General features: G+C 35.9%; 1 protein-coding gene across 3 annotated transcripts in view; it reads right to left on the minus strand.

Moving 5' to 3' along the window:
- WRN (WRN RecQ like helicase) overlaps positions 1–17,389 on the minus strand; it is a 153,726-nt gene that overhangs the window by 15,906 nt on the left and 120,431 nt on the right. For 2 of the 3 annotated variants that reach the window (XM_078069649.1, XM_078069646.1), the window contains exons 26-32: positions 16,788–16,863; positions 15,944–16,020; positions 11,335–11,410; positions 10,993–11,105; positions 8,783–8,897; positions 4,373–4,504; positions 1,827–1,989 (exon numbers count right to left, since the gene is read on the minus strand). In XM_078069649.1, the coding sequence (XP_077925775.1) occupies positions 1,827–1,989; positions 4,373–4,504; positions 8,783–8,897; positions 10,993–11,105; positions 11,335–11,410; positions 15,944–16,020; positions 16,788–16,863 (752 nt within the window). The remainder of the gene's footprint in view (positions 1–1,826; positions 1,990–4,372; positions 4,505–8,782; positions 8,898–10,992; positions 11,106–11,334; positions 11,411–15,943; positions 16,021–16,787; positions 16,864–17,389) is intronic. The other variant, XM_078069648.1, reaches the window with a different exon arrangement.

Consider the following 17,389-nt stretch of genomic DNA (forward strand, 5'->3'; position numbering starts at 1 on the left):
ACTTTAACAGATCCACATTAACCATGTTCACAGACTGTCAATTCACTGATTTACAATTATGAATTTACAATTATCACATAGATAAGTATCCAGATTAGCATGACTAGTGCATACTTTCTCTATAGACAGATCTACATGAGAAATCAAATTGTAACCAGAGGCGAGGAAATGATATAGAAGCAGAATTAGTTATTTTCCTCAAATAAGATCTTGGCATAACTTATCAACAGGCCCTTAGTATACTTGAAGTCTCATTGGCCAGGATTAGAAATTGCGTATTTCTTTCTTTTAAATAATTAGCAGTACGACTTTAATATGGTATAATAAAAAGAAAAAATTTTGGGGGCATCTGGCTGGCTGAGTTAGGAGAGCATGGGACTCTTGAGTTGTGAGTTTGAGCCCCACACAGAGATTGGGCAGAGAGATTACAGAGAGAAAGAAAAGACAGAAAAGGAAGAAAAGAAAGAAAGAAAAGACAGAAAAGGAAGAAAAGAAAGAAAGAAAAAAAGGAAGAAAGAAATTTGAATAAATAAGTAAATAATGTTTTAAGAAAAAAATTTTAGTTCCCTGAGAATAATTTAGATGACCACTGCCCAGATTTTTCCCTGTCTTTCTTTTTCCTGTGCTTCCACAGTTGACCAATGGAACTGATGAAGGTGTTCTTTCTTTAGACTTCAGTCAAGTCTTCCTGAAGCCTAGAATTAATGCTTTTTTAATATATGTTTTTTAAAGATTTTCTTTATATATTTAGAGAGAGAGTACAAGCAGGGGAAGCAAAAGGAAAGAGAGAGAGAATCTCAAGCAGACTCAGTGCTGAGCGCGGAGCCCAACTAGGGGCTCAAGCTCACGACCCTGAAATCATGACCTGAGCCGAAATCAAGAGTCGGTCGCCTAAGGGACGACCCAGCTCCCTGGGGAGCCACCCAGGCGCCCAATGCTGTCTTTTAAGGTGACTTTAATATTTTTGTTCTGACCAATTTAGTACACTATTGATTGTACTTTCAGAGGTTGATCTTATTTCCCTTATTTCTAAATTTCTAGGGGAACCGCCTAGTTGTTCCCAAGTGGGAAAGAATTTTAGTTAATAAAAATTTAAGTATTTGCATTGCAGTTCCTGAGGTAAGGCTTTTTGTATGTCTACTGCTCTGTCCTAAGAGCTTGAAAATTTATTGAGTTATATAACACATCTAGTTTGTACATTTATGGGGAAAAAATCCTCCGAGGTACCTCATCCTTAATTCTGTAAAAAACAGATAATCTAAAACTTTCTGCAGGGCAGGTAAAGGGGTTTAATCTACATGAGCACAGCTGAGGTTCTGCAGCAAAGTGACAACAGGAAGCCCTTCTACAAGGGGGCCGAGAGACCAAGGACCATCCCTTCAACACCACAGCTACTGAGATCACTGACTGTCCTGGTTAGGAAGACTACTTACGTGAGGCCAATGACAAGGAATCCATAAGACTTAGGGGAAAATGAGAAATCAGTAAGCTATGGGAAATGAATATGCAAAAAAAAAATGTGTTTTTTTCGAGAGGTGAGGTAGAAATTAGAAAAGGATGAAAGCCCATTGTTTGGGGATGGGAGTGGAAGTCCTAATCTAAAGCTGAAAAGGAAAACAAGAATTTCTCAGACTCAGACTTTCCTCTGATAATGGGAAGAAAGATTGTTTTTCAAAAACAATATAAAAAGCATTACAAAAGTAAAGTTTCCATCACAGCATAAGGGGTTAATGCTGGTAAAGTGAAAAAACTAGTGGATTGTTTACTTCCTCTGGGTTCAATGACTCAAGTCCTTAAGGCTGCAGACTAGGGTCAGAGCAGATCACCTGAGTTGATGGGAGGGTTTCGGATAACATCAGTAATAATCTTCTGAACCTCTGGAGTCAGGCCTGCTTGTTCCATATCAAGCGGGCAGCCAGCTTTCACCGCTTGGGTTAAGTGCATCCCAACTGCTGTGAGAGGCATAATCCTGTCCTCGGCTATACTTATCTAGAGAAACAGGAGCAAAACCACCAGTGAGGTCTTAAAAGTTTGCACTGTACCATATGTAAATAAAATGTCCAAAACCTTCAGGTAGTCCGTGTTCACTGAGAAATAAACAATGCACTGAAACTTCACTTAAATTTTTCATTTTTACTATTTCTTTAAAACTACCCACGTTATAGATCTCCACAGGTTCTACCTTTTATACTTACTACTGTGAATAAAACAAAATCATCCAGCTTTAGCTAAGAACTCAATCCTCATCCCTCTGTAATTATTCACTTTAAAAACCTATTAGTGGCAGAGAGTAATCATTCTGTGTAAGTCTAATAACTGCCACAGCCTTTTGAAAATACAGTAAATTGTAATCCAATATTCCATATAATTGAACTAACACATGGTACTTTAGTTATGTGAATTTCTAAGAAGACAAATCCTAAAATGCTTAGTGATAATGTAAGGCTCCAGATGTATTCTATAAAAGGTTCTTAAAAAAAACCTTAGCAGGGTATTTTACATTGGCTCTATTCATAAAATAATAACCACAATTTAGCAAGGGCTGTCATCTCTTGTTTAGCATTAAACTTAACATGAATTGTTTAAAATTAGGACAGTGCTACATATTTATGCAGCTTTTTAAACAAATGTAGCTCCAAAACCATTTAACATGTTTATTAGTTAAAACATTCTTTTAAACACTCAGAAAGTTTACTCAGCTCTAAATTATTTCATGATACTCTCTTTTAATATATCTTGGAAGTCTGAATTTGGACTGTATTTATGTGAATGTTGTACTTTCACAGAACAGAGCATTTAAAGCAGTATTTTCAGCCCTCAAAGGTAGGTTTTAAGTTACTTTCATTGTCTACCCTTTTCCCCTACACAGTATGCACCATGTGTACAAAATATCAGAGTTATTTGATACCAGGCATCAAATTACCTAGAACTAATTGTATTATTGCTCCTGATTAATTAGTCCTTAGGCATGTTTAATTTTGTGGTTAACTGGCACAGACCCTCTCAGACCCTTGGGAGGAACAGATAATTATACCATGATATTACACAATAATATACAAAAAAATAATAGCAAAAGATATCAGTGAAAATATACCACTCCACATTTTTAACCATGAATATATAATATAATACATGAAACTACATACCATGGCTGAGTATTAGAATGTACTTTACTCAGAAAATTTGGAGGCTATACCAAATTTTCTTAGTACTATATTCAGTTATACCATGTATATATGGTCAAATTATGTAGTTATAAGCATACTTAACACATACATGTAAGTTACTATTTAAATAAGAAACTGAACTTAAAATTTCTACTTATCATGTAATTCATTTCAAAACTAGTACAATGGAATTGTTCGGTTTCTTCTGTAATGGCTTTTGTACTTTTAATTTCAGAAATCTGACTGTTTAATTAGAACATTAAGTGATGAAGACAAGCTATAAACTGGTTTTCTTATTTATACTGGATTTTAACCAGAATAAGAAGTATAATATAACCTAGTTGAACAAAGACACAGAGAACAGGAAAAGCAGGCACTGGACCATATAGCCTTTTCCAAATCAATTTAATGACAGAGAGGATAGGAATTCAAATTAGTTAAACCTAGCTGGAAGCCTAATTCTGTCCCTATTCCACTAAGATGTACTCTTCATTTCGTATATTAAAAAAACCTCAACAGCTTTAAGGACTGAGGCCAGAACAGTGAAGAAACATTAAGTGTGGCCATTTTTCACAGTAATTAAGATTTTTTTTCAAAGACCATCAGGCATGGTTTAAAAAACAGAATAATAGTAGAGGATCTAGAGTGAAAAGCAAGCTGTTTTTTAAAAACTTATTTCCAGCTTCTTGGACATCCTTCCAGAGACAGTCTATGCATTTTTGTATACATACACAAAAATATGTTAATATATAAGCATGCATATATACAAAAACACATTTATGTTTTTCATACTGCTCTCCGACTTCCCTTTCTTTACTTTAATGTACCTTGGAGATTATTTCTTATCAGTACATATGCTAATAGTTTTTAAACTATTAATCCCAGTTAAAAAAAAAAAAATAGTCTTAAAATACAGCTGCTCTAATATCCCTAAGCTGTAAATATGTTCAACAGTACTCTGATTAACAACCTCTACAAAATAACCATGGTCAAAGTACACTCTTTTAAATTAATTGACAAAGGCAGGCGTGGCAGAAAAAGAAAATGACGTTAGTCTAAGATTAAATATAAAATGAAACAACATAAAATACTGCAAGATTAGAAGAAATTTATCCCAAGTCACAACTTTACTATTTGAAAAGCTGATAAAACACATGTTTAGATAAATTTGAAAATCCCCTGTAACTTGGAAGTAAAACACTTACCAAAGACATCTTCTTTTCTTGGAATAAATAATATGTGAGGGCCACAGACTGTGAAAGGGAGCATACTTCATTTTTTGCCACCACACTGTTCCTTTGTTCTTCCTGAAGTGTTGTCCTTGAAAAGAGGTCTGTCTACAAAATTTTAAATGTAACACAAATGACCAATAATAATAGCAATATAATGATAGAAGTATCAGTATGATTGGTAGGCATGAGGGAAAAAAACCACACAAATAAAACTTCTAAGGAACAGTCAAAAATTCCCTTTTTATGAGGAGCTGAAAAAGGTTTTGTTTTTGTTTTTGTTTTTTTACATATTGATCTAAAAAGGTAAAATAAGGCTGGAGGGAATAAGTTTTTAAATAAAATATTTGTAATAGCTAACATGGTTATAAAACTAGAAATCTCTAGTCTCCCCTTTAGCCAATAAAGAGGGAATAAAAAATGAACTATAATGTTGACCACTCTGACTCTAAATTAGTCCCTCAATCTCTGGAAGTGAATACTGAATGAATGAATAACCCGAATTAATATTCAAATTTAGATACCACAGTCACAAATTCTGCTAACATTTCATAAGTAAATATATCATCACTATATATGTATAGTTTAAAAAGATACATACAAACTGTGGCTCTAAACTTGAAGCATTATGTAAATTCTTAAATATGGTTCCTTAGGAGACGTTGAAAAGAGAAAAGGTGGAGAAAGGATTGAAAAATGAGATTAATAAAGAAATATTGGAATTTTTTAAAAGCCTGAAATAAAGGTAAAGACCAAGCGAGATTTAGATAGAATTATATGATGTATGATTCGCACAGATGTATGAATAGTTTCCTCCATGCCAATTTTACCTTTCAAAACATAAGCACCAATACTAAATTAAAAGAATTAAATCCAACGGAACTTGGCTTATTGTAACCCACAGCAATCCATTTCTACCCTAAATAAATGAGTCTATAGATTAGTTCAGGTACCTGGGACAACGCAGTTTGCTGAACGGATAAACCAGACAATCCCACGAGACCTGAAGTCATTGTTTCTAGGCACCTCTAGATTTTCAAGGAAGAATGTCCTTTATTAAATGAAGTGTTTCTATTTGAGACCTTAACACTGTCAAATCTGGCCCTACATTCCTAGAAATGCTTAAAATCAGAGTCCATCAGCCCGATTCCTCAGTCTGTCAGCACAGGCTATAGCTGGAGGCAACAACGGACGCCCCACTACCAGGTCTCAGAAGTGTGACCACTGTGAGTTATACTGGCAGATCCACGAAGATTTTATTACTTACGGGACAAAATCATGATGTCATCTGTAAACGTGAGACTAAAGGGTTTAGGAACATCCGAAACACTAAGCAAAGTACCATAGGGGCAGTAATCTCAAGAAGGAAGGGCTAGAATGTGATTCCGATTAAGCAAAAGTCTAATCAAATCATGCTCTATGTAGATAAAAGACTATATGAACAGAGAGTGATCAATTATGGAAACATAAATTGGAAAGGCAGAAGGACCAAAGTAGGCAATATCTATGCAAGAACTGTTCAGATGAGAAGACGTCTTGGCTAACTAGATTTGAATATTACAGTTTCCCTGGCAAGTAATGTAGGACAATGCCTCATGTGCCAGCAAGGCAGATTGATATCAGATTGCCAGCTGATAGCAAGGATCACTTTGCCTTGATGCTCACAGACTACCACTGACACTATCAGAACTCCCCCTGTGATATTCCAGGCTTGCTAAGCAACTGTCAGAGAAGCCGGCTTCCCATATACCTTCTTCTTCAGTAGGAGAGCAGAACACACTGGCTGGGTCAGGTGAAACTTCCCACTCACATTTCTCACTATAAATTAATGAATTTGCATTCCAATGTAACCATTTATATTTACATATGCACACCTGTATACATAAAACCAAGGTCACAGAGAAGGATAATGCAAATCTACTCCCCAAAACACAACTAACTATTCTGTGACAAGACGTATCAGATTTTTAAAGTGGGATCCAAATGTGCCTGTCCAAAGTTTACAGGAGATTCTTAGAAGTGAAAACAACCTCTTAATACTGCCTTCCATATTTTTAACTCTTCCAACTTTTTATACCCACCCCTTATCTTTTATCTTTCTTTTTTTAAAAAGAATTATTTATTTATTTGAGAGACAGAGTGTGTGTGAGCAGGGGAAGGGGCAAAAGGAGAGAGAGAGAGAGAATCCCAAGCAGACACCCTGCTGAGTGCAGAACCCAACACAGGGCTCAATCCCAGGACCCCAAGATCATGACCTGAGCCAAAACCAAGAGTCAGATGCTTAAACTGACTCAGCCACCCAGGCATCCCTCTCTTTTGTCTTTTTAATTCATCCACTGTTTCCTTAATATGGGGAAGGAAAGTATCCTTTCCATTGTATAGGTGAGGAAATGGAAACCCAAAGAAGTTAAAGAACACATTTAGAGTCAGGCTCCCTGCTCAGTGGGGAGTCTGCTTGTCCCTCTCCCTCTGCCCCTCTCCCCCCTCATTCTCTCTCTCTAATAAATAAAATCTTTAAAAAGAAAAGGAGGGGGTGCCTGGGTGGTTCAGTCAGTTAAGCATCTGCCTTCAGCTCAGGTCATGATCTCAGGGTCCTGGGGTTGAGCCCCGAGCTCCCTGCTCAGCAGGGAGTCTGCTTCTCCCTCACTCTCTGTCCCTCCCCAGCCTCTCTCAAATAAATAAAATCTTTAAAACACACACATACACACACAAACAAAAAAACATTTGGCTTCTCCAGGTAGACTATGGTGGAATTAAATTCCTGATTCCCTGATTCTGAGTCCAGTAGACTTTCTACCACCTCACAATGCCTCACCTTCTATATTGGAGTACACAAAGTAATAGAGTCTGCATGTGGAGTTTAAAGAAAGAAACCGAAAGGATCCTTCTGGAAATGGCCATTTATAGTGGAGCAAGGAGTAATAAAAGGATAGGAAGAAAACGCTATTAAGACTAAAGAAAAGAACATGTATTCTACTTAATATCAAAAGACAGCAAGACTGGAAGTAGAGGGTAATTAGGGAATAAAATAAATAATACAAAAAAGAAAGTGGCTGGGCTCCGTGCCAACTGATAGCAAGGACAACTTTGCAACTCTAATTTGTATCTCCATTTGAAAGTAAAATAATCTATCAACCTAAAACACAGTACTTTTTCAAATTTAAAAGCAAAATTGCTCAACAGAATAGAAAGATATGAGCAGCCTGGGCAACTACTTAAGTATCATCTTAAAAATTAGGTAACTAACATCTTTTTGTATGTGATTTACTATAGGAGCAATCTGAATCGATTTTCTAAGTGTCTGGTGTGGAAATGAAAATACAGTTCACCCTTGAACAAAACAGTTTGAACTGGCCAGGTCCACTTATATGCAGATTTTTTTCAATAAATACAGTACAGTGCTATAAATGTATTTTCTCTTCCTTATGACTTTGATTTGCTTTGTTTCAAGTTTTTATTTAAATTCTAGTTAGTTAACATATAGTGTAATATTGGTTTCAGGGACAGAACTTAGTGACTCATCACTTACATACAACACCCAGTGCTCATCACAAAAGTGCCCTCCTTAATAGCCATGACCCATCTAGCCCATCCCCCACCCACCTCCCCTTCATCAACCCCTTATGATTTTCCTTTTTTTTTTTTTTTAAGATTTATTTATTTGAGAGAGAGAGTACGCACGAGAGGGGGAGAGGGGCAGAGGGAGAGGAAGAGAGAGATTCTCAAGCAGACTCCTGGCTGAGCATGGAGCCCAATGCAGAGCTTGATCTCATGACCCTGAGATCATGACCGGAGCTGAAATAAGAGTTGGACACTCAACCAACTGAACCACCCAGGCATCCCTCCCTTATGATTTTCTTAATAACATCTTCTCTTCTCTAGCTTACTTTATTATAAGAATATAGTATATAGGGGCACCTGGGTGGCTCAGTCAGTTAAGTATCTGCCTTCGGCTCAGGTCATGATCTCGGCGTTCTGGGATGGAGCCCCACATCGGGCTCCCTGTTCAGTGAGGAGTCTGCTTCTCCCCCTCCCTCTGCCCGTCTCCCCACCCCCGCTTGTGCTCTCTCTCTCTCAAGCAAATAAATAAAATCCTAAAAAAGAAAAGAATACAGTAAATAAAACATATAACATACAAAATATGTGTTAATCAACTGTATGTGTTCTCAGTAAGGCTTCCAGTCAACAGTAGGCTATTAGTAGTTAGGTTTGTGGGGAGTCAAAAGTTATACATGCATTTTTGACCGTGTGGGGGTCAGCGCCCCTAACCTCTCACATTGTTCAAGGGTCAACTGTAAAGGGAGAAAATGTTGCTTTTGGAAGGTGTTTTGAAATCATCAGAAAATGTTTATTCTCTCACAGTTCCTGCAAACCACAGTATTTTACCTGAATGCTATTTATTTGACAGAAATGTTCAATAACTTCCAACAGAGGGGTCAACATATTAGCTTTGCCTTCAGACACACCATCGATCCTTTTCACATTTTCAAATGTAGTAGGTCTGTCATTTAAAAAAATTAAAAAGTCAAGAAACCATTAAAACATTATCACTCCAGCAACATAGCTGATGTTTAGCTTCATATTAACACTCAATAAACATATACTTTTCCAACAACCAAAAACAATGTGTTATACAAGTAATGATGTCTCTCTTTGCTTTCTACCATTTAAAGATTTATTATTTTAGCAATTTATGAGTAAAAACACCACCATCATTATCACCACAAAAACACAGTACTAACTGGTAAACAGGCCATTAGCATGAAGAAACAGGCTAATGTTCTACTCTGTTACTGAACTTATCACTATTATTACTTTTATAGATATAAAAAAACTATGAGATTCTGAGGACAACTAACAGACTAAGAAACTCAAAAGAAAATCTAATTCATTATTTACAAAGTATTTACCTATAATAATAAACTTGCTAACTACTTTAGGCTTTTAACTCAGTATTTCTTATTGCGTCCAATATCCAAGAGACTGTATGTCTACTTTCTAAAAATCTGCCAATCTAATTATTACTCCTTTTCCTTTAAATTATCTTCACTAAATACTAAAATGTGGTTTTTGAATATTTACTTTTAATAATTATTTTAAAATATAAGCACTATATTATTAAAATTTCTATACTAAAGTAACATCTTTTGGATGAAATTTCATGACAAAAACAATTTTTTAAAAGAGTATAAAAGATAAATACAATTATCAAACAACTGTTCTTTTTAAAGATAGAAATTTTTTTGAAAGATTTTATTTATTTATTTATTTATTTATTTATTTATTTATTTATTTATTTATCTATCAGAGAGAGAGAGAGCACAAGCAGGGGGAGTGGCAGGCAAAGGGAGAAACAGGCTCCCCACTGAGCAAAGAGACCGATACAGGACTCATGGGATCATGACCTGAGCTGAAGGCAGATGCTTAACCCACTGAGCTACCCAGGCGTCCCTCAAACAACTGTTCTTTGGAAATAATTTCTTCTAAATATTTATTGACCACCTCATGCTTATTAGGCATTGTGCTAGGTGCTTTGGAAGACACAAAATGATGAGGAAAACAGTATCTTTATTCACAGAGTTTAAAATCTGGAAGATATGACACATGTATACCAATAATAACAAAAAATAACTAAAGCATTATGTGAGAAGTGTCATAAAGCATCTTCTAAATTTACATTTTAAAGTCCTTTATGAATTCCAGAGAGAGGAATTACTTTGCTGCTAAGAGCACGAAAGACTTCATGGAGAAATTAATAAAGGCAGATCTTGAAGGATTTCCTAGCAGGAGTTTTGGGGAATCAAGGAAACAAGGCAGAAGCAACACTGTAAATAAACACATGGAATTTGAAAGGGGGTCTTCAACAAATGGTCAGATAAACCACTCAAAATTCTGTGACATGGATGTAAAAGTATGTTTAAGTCCATAAATGGAGGGCCCTAAATTATAAGCTAAAGAAGTTAAGACGGTGGGGAACTAGTTAAGCAGAAGTACGACATGAGAAAGAAAGACTGATTTGGTCTCATGTATCAGATGAAACAGAGATGGAGAGATGAAAGAAAGATTAACTAGTTAAGAGGCTTTTGCAATAGTCCAGGAGCAATGGTCTGAACTAACACGGTGTCACAAAAAAGAGAGAGGACGGCATACACAGACACATAAGAAACACTGAAATGAAAAGTCTCAAAACTATTAAGTAAGAGTAAGACGGGTATCCATGCTAGAGGAGTGAAAATAACACCATGGGTTTTAAACATGTGTCACTGAGAACATGAAGGTATGAATTGACAAAAATAAGAAATTCAGAAAGAAGAGTTTTGGTAGTTGCACTAAATGCATGCATGGAGGGTTTGTGGATAATGAGTTAGATTTTATATATACTGCATGTCGTGGCTGAAAACATCTGGTTTCTATTCACATGGAGATGCAGGCCTGCAGCTCAATGGAGAGATGGTGGCAGTAGCATGGGCGACTGGGGAGTCACCTCACAGACAGGGCAGCTGGACCCCAAGTCGTACTGACACTGAACAATCTACGTTACAAATCTATTATGTTAGAAGAAAATAAGTTAGAACATATGCAGACAGACAGCTTACCTCATTCTGGCCATATCCAACAGTATTTTATTTGTTGCCAGAATAGCTGGAGGGACATCCATTTTATTGGCATGTTTCTGCCTGGCTTCAACCAATTTGCCATATAACACAGTCTGAACAAAGAACAAAGAAACAACTCAACGTTTGTTTGGTTTTTTTTTAATGTACTTAGAAAAATCTGGTCCTTTATTTTTAGAGCTTCAGCTATTACATTTTCCCTTAGGATGAAAAATTAACTGTACTTCAGACTCATAGCTAAAGAACAATTTTTAAAATACTGGCAACAAAATTTTAAGCATGCATATAATCATTTCAAATTCTGCCTTTTCACAAAAGCCGTACCTGAGTCTCCTGCTCTTGAGCTGAAATAACAGGTTCTGAGGACTTGCAAGATTTTCCTGGTGAATGCACCGTGATGCTAAAATATTTAAAAGAAAATAAGTAGTAAAGGTTTTTCTTTCACCAAGTTCACTTTTTGTATCACCCCCAAAACGAGAATATTGTTCCAAGTCAATAGTAACATTTACTCTTCATAATACCAGTAAAATAACTGTGATTTATATGACAGCCTAGATTTTGAACAATTTCAATCAAATGCATTCATTATAATGGTAAAGTTAAAACTGTAATTTGAATTCATCAAAATTTAGTATACTTAAAAACAGCATTTGCCCCGTCCTCGTCCTCAACCATATTCTTTGAAATACTCCTTATCTATACTGAAGATAACTTTTTTTGACCAAGAGAGATACAATCTATGATTCTTTACTGTGACATCACTAATTTTTGGTTGGTGAGGAACATTAGCATGGGATTAATCAAACTGTTCACAATTTTCTTCAAAATCAAACAAAAATAAGCCAAAGGGAATAATTTCTCTTTTGACTCCACAAAAGAAAGATTAAAAAACATGCAATTAGCAAACAACATGGAAGGTGCTAGGCAGCAAACTAGACAGAAAACCAATTTCTACAACAAGCATTTCTCATTGATAAATTAATTATAAAGATGAAAAGATATGAAAATGAAATTGTATGGAGTGGCCTATATAAGAGATGCCAAATTTAAATAAAGCCCTCTGTTGGTAAGGAAAGGAGGGAACATGTTTGATAGTTAAGAAATGTTTATAAATTTCTCTGCTGCAAGAATTCAAAATCTATAGTGTAAAGGAAGATTTTCACAATTATCAAATCTTATCACTAAAATAAGGAGATTTAAACCTGAGAAAAAATAACTCCAGTTCAAAGAATTAGTAATATCAGGTTACTCAAGATCATTATAAATTTGTTTTAAATAATATAATTATATTAACCTTTATCTTAGTATTTATAAAAGTCTTTATACTAATGTACTGCTTGGAGAATGGTATTTTAAGTTATTTCACAAATAAATTTTATTATCATATATACTGGCAAAATATGGGTAATATAGCCCTGAAGCAGAAATATACATGGAAAACATTTAATAATAAATGTTTTGCCAATGAATGCTATTACAAGTGCACAGAAGAAAAGTCCAAAATAACTATAATGAGTATCATCAAAAAGTAGAGATGTTGGGGGCGCCTGGGTGACACAGTCGGTTAAACATCCAAGTCTTGGTTTTGGCTCAGGTCGTGATCTCAGGGTCATGGGATCAAGCCCTGCATCAGGCTCTGCACTCTGCTAGAGTTTCTCTCTCCCTCTCCCTCTGCCCCTCCCTGCCTCATGCTCTCTCTCTAATAAATAAATAAATCTTTTGAAAAAAAAAAAAGTGGAGATGTTCTACCCACGAAACAAGAAAAGATTGCTATGTTAAAGAAAGAAGAAATGGAACAAGAAATAGTTCTTAGAAATTAAGATTTCAATAACTAAAATTAAAATCTTATTAGATGGAAGGGAATATAAAGTCAAGGACTCCAAGAGAGTAAACAAACAAAAAGAAATTGAAAACAAGAGAAAAGAAAAATGAGTAACAAAAAAGACAATTACTAACATCAAGGAAAATTAAAGTAGTGGTGGCCATAGCCACAGTTTGGCTTAGTAGTATACAATATTTGTGTTAAGTATAATAACGTAAGAACAAATTGTTAATATGACCAAAACTTGAAATATAATTCTGTTTTGGTCAAGGGGGGAACTGAAGGAAGGGAAATGGGGGAAGGGCATATGGGAGATAAGCCCTAATCTACCATTATAGGTCAACAAAAAAACTTCTAAAACTGATAGGTCCAAAAATAGTAATCTAAGCATGTCACTTAGAAATATGGAGGCGGGGCACCTGGGTGGCTCAGTTTGTTAAGTGTCTGACTCTTGATTTTGGCTCAGGTCATGATCTCAGGGTCATGAGATCGAGCCCCAGGACAGGCTCTGTGCTCAGCGGGAAGCCTGCTTGAGATTCTCTCTCTCCCTCTCCTTCTGCCCCTCCCCCCCTTAAAAAAAATGGAGGCAAATATCAGTGAGCCCAGCTGATAAAGATTTGAGGATGACCACTTCTACAGAACAGAGCAAAGTGGGTTTGGGAAGGTTGTGAACTGGCTTGTTTTGTTATATGCCATTAAGTACCAACTGACTTTTAAAACCATGTACATGAATTATTTTAATGAAAATTCAAATGAACTTCAAAATAAGAGTTATTGATGTGTAAGCATCTTTCTCACTCCTATACACTAAGCCCATATATTAAAAGTAATTTCTGGGTGACTCCACAGGTATGTCAAACCCAGTATGTCTATCACTAAACTCATCCCCTAAATATCCAACCTCTCAAACCTGTGTTCCTCTAATGTTGCCAGTGAAGGGAACCTGCGATCAGACACAAACCTAAGTGTCATGTTCAAGTTCTCCACTTTCCCTAGCCCACGTGTCTTTTCAATCACTGAGTCCTAACAATTCTAGCTCCTAAATATCTTACAGTTGTTTCCTTCCATGCCCACTGCCACTTCCCTCGTCTAAGGTCCCACCTTCTCTTGTGAATGCTACTGCAATAGCCTCCTTATTTGTGACTCTACACCCTGATCCTCCTGCCTTCCATTCCCTCCACAACCAGAGTCACCGATCAAGGGTTGGCACACTAGGGCGCACAGGACAAACCTGTCTGTTCTGGTAAGGGTTGTAAGCTAAGGATGGTTTCTTACATTTTTAAACAGTTAAAAAAAATTAAAAGAACATTTTGTGACATGTGAAAATTATATGAAATTCAAATTTCAGGGTCCATAAATAAAGTTTTATTGGAACACAGCCACACTCATTTTTTTTTTTTAAAGATTTTATTTATTCATTTGAGACACAGAGATACAGAGAGAGAGAGAGAAAGCATGAGCAGGGAAAGAGGCAGAGGGAGAGGGAGAAGCAGGCTCCTCGCTGAGCAGGAGCCCGATGTGGGGCTTGATCCCAGGACCCTGAGATCATGACCTGAGCTGAAGGCAGACGCTTAACCATCTGAGCCACCCAGGCACCCCCCACTCATTTCTTTACATATCAACTATGGCTGCTTTAAGGCTAGAAGAGCAAAGTTAGACAGGACCACATAGCCCTCAGAGCCTAAATTATTTACTATCTGATCCTTGATGGAAATGTCAACCTCTGTTCTCAATCATAAATTTGATGTCACTGTCCTACTGAAAATCCTTCCTTAGCTCCCAACTCAAATGCCTTTATGATCAAGTTGAGGGCTTGATAGGAACTGGATATTCTGGACCCTATTTAATTCTCAGTCTTAAATTTTCACCATCCCCCCTGCTTCCCTCTACCAGGTAATTGCTAGGACTGTTGAGTTCCTTGATCATATCACACCCTCTCTTGCTTTCAGGTTTTAATACGTGGGCCATTCCTCTGCTCAGAGAACCTCTCCCACGTCACTGAACTTCTACCTAAGCCTCAAGTGTAATTTCCAGAGTGTGTTTCCAAAGTGCTATAACCCTGGATTGTAATTTTATGTTCCCCTACCTGTATATCCCACTAGAGTATAAACCCTGGGAGGGCCAGTGACTATATCTCTATTTTTCCCCACCAAATCCCCATGCCTAGAGTAATACCTGGCACAAAGATGTTTGGCAAAAACATAATAAATGTTTAAATAAAGAAATGCTTCAGCACACTGAACGGATATCTTATTTTATATACTCCTTAACCCTTTTGTTTACACATTGTAATTAATTACCCCATATCTAAACAAAAAGAAATTGTTTTGAGTGAGAGACTGGTATTATGGTAAATGTTTCTGTCAGATCCAAAACAGTATTATCTAAGTGAGAAATCCACTAGAGAGTAACAGTATCAGAGCACATTAACTTACATTCACCTGATATGTATATAAACAAAGTCCATTCAATAATCTGTATACAGGTCCTGACAAGTTTTTCAAATTCTCCATCTTTAGACCTTCTGTAATTCTGTACATTCTCCACACTTTCATTAAGTCAGCAAGTCAAATATTAAGTTCCAAAGTACAACAGGTACCTTCACCATTTCTACCAACTCTAATATCTACCATTTTATGCTGCCATAAAATATATTTTATATGGCCTTGGAATATATATTTTATACATATGTAATGAGTGTTTAGATGCTAGAGGTTGATGAATATAGATTTGAAAGTCAGCTCTGCCATATGTTAGTTAGTTAACTTCTTAACCCCTGGTATCTTCAACTTGAAAATGGGAATAAATAATAGAAGCTAACTCATAGATCGTTGTAACAATTAAATGAAATATTACAAATAAAATACTTAGCATTTAGCATGCAGCTTGGCAAACAATAATACCCAAGAAGTATTAGCTATTAAATTAACATTAATACTATCATTTTATAGGTCTTCTTTAATAATTATAATACTGGAGGCTTATGCTTTAACTTTAACTTCCTTCTGCCAATGAAATAGCCCAACATCTGATAGACCTTTCTCTTTAGGAAAGAAATAAAAAAGGTGTTGATACAGTAAACATAGAAAATAAACATTTTGAACTCTGTACCTTTTTTTAGGAATGTTTCTCCCAGAAGAAATTTTATCAGATCCTTTATGAGAATACATCTTCTCCAAGTTAGGCTGCTTTTAAACATATAAAGGTCCATTACAAAAAATCAGAAGTTTCAAAAACTTTCAAATACAAAAAAAAAAAAAAAAAAAGATACAAAAATCTCACGATGACAACTTTTCCTCTGATTAACCAAGTCATCAAATAAAAGTCATCACCTGAAAATAGCTCTTGGATTATCAACTTCTAGGATTCTAAAGGCAGTTAGAAATGTAATGTCCTATTTCTCCCAAATCTATAGAGAATATATGATCAAAATAATTATTTGAGGCACAGCAGATGCCAAAGGTATAAAATGATTCAGTTAAATTCTGCATATTTTAATAAAACAGAAAAACTTTACCAAAAAATTTAATTCAGCACATTTTCCTATTACTCCAGTGTTCCAATTAGCTGAAGTCTGCCTGTGGGTCTTTAATCTGTAATTGTTATCTAAGATCCAAAAACAAAGCAAGAAAGTATGTGTGCATGTGTGTGTGATTGTGTGTATAGCTTTAATGAGAACATTTAGGAATCATGCTTATTTTTTTTTATCAATTATGTGTATCATAATGTGTAAAAAAAACTCCAGGCCAAATGAGTTATAAAACAGGCTTTAAAAAAATTAAAATAAGTTACTTTCTCAAATATTTTTAACTGTCTTATTAGCTCCAGAAATCACATACTGCATATTTTATTCTATTCACATCACTACTCTTTCCAAAGTTTATATTTTGTTACATACGGCATTTCATTCAATAAAAAAGGAAATCAGTAAGAACCACCTCTTTAACAAACCAACCTTCTTCTCCGTGGTTAATTCAGTTGGTACTTGATTAGAGGAACACTGTTCAATGCCAGGTGGTACAGTTTTAGAACTAAAAAATAATAAAATTAAATTATCTCAAATGCTAAAATGTAATTATCTAATTATCTAATATCATAATGCATCCACTCTCAGAAACACAGATGAGATTCTATTACTGTTTTAAAACTGAGATTTTTTTTATTGATTGATTTTTAAAGATTTTATTTATTTATTTGTCAGAGAGAGAGAACACAAGCAAGGGGAGTGGCAGGCAGAGGGAGAAGCAGGCTCCCCACTGAGCAGGGAGCCAGATGCGGGACTCGATCTTAGGACCCTGGGATCATGACCTGAGCTGAAGGCAGACGTTTAACTGACAGAGCACCTCAGGCATCCCAAAACTGAGATTTTTTTTAATTAAATTTTTTTTTTTAGAACAAGCTCTGGAAAGTGATTTTTAAACTCTTTAAAGTTTAAAGCTCGGGGTGCCTGGGTGGCTCAGTCGTTTAAGCATCTGCCTTTCGCTCAGGTCATGATCCCAGGGTCCTGGGATCAAGCCCCGCATCAGGCTCCCTGCTTGGCGGGAAGCCTGCTTCTCC

This window comes from Halichoerus grypus, chromosome 3 (assembly GCF_964656455.1).
Source record: "Halichoerus grypus chromosome 3, mHalGry1.hap1.1, whole genome shotgun sequence".
Lineage (NCBI taxonomy): Eukaryota > Metazoa > Chordata > Mammalia > Carnivora > Phocidae > Halichoerus > Halichoerus grypus.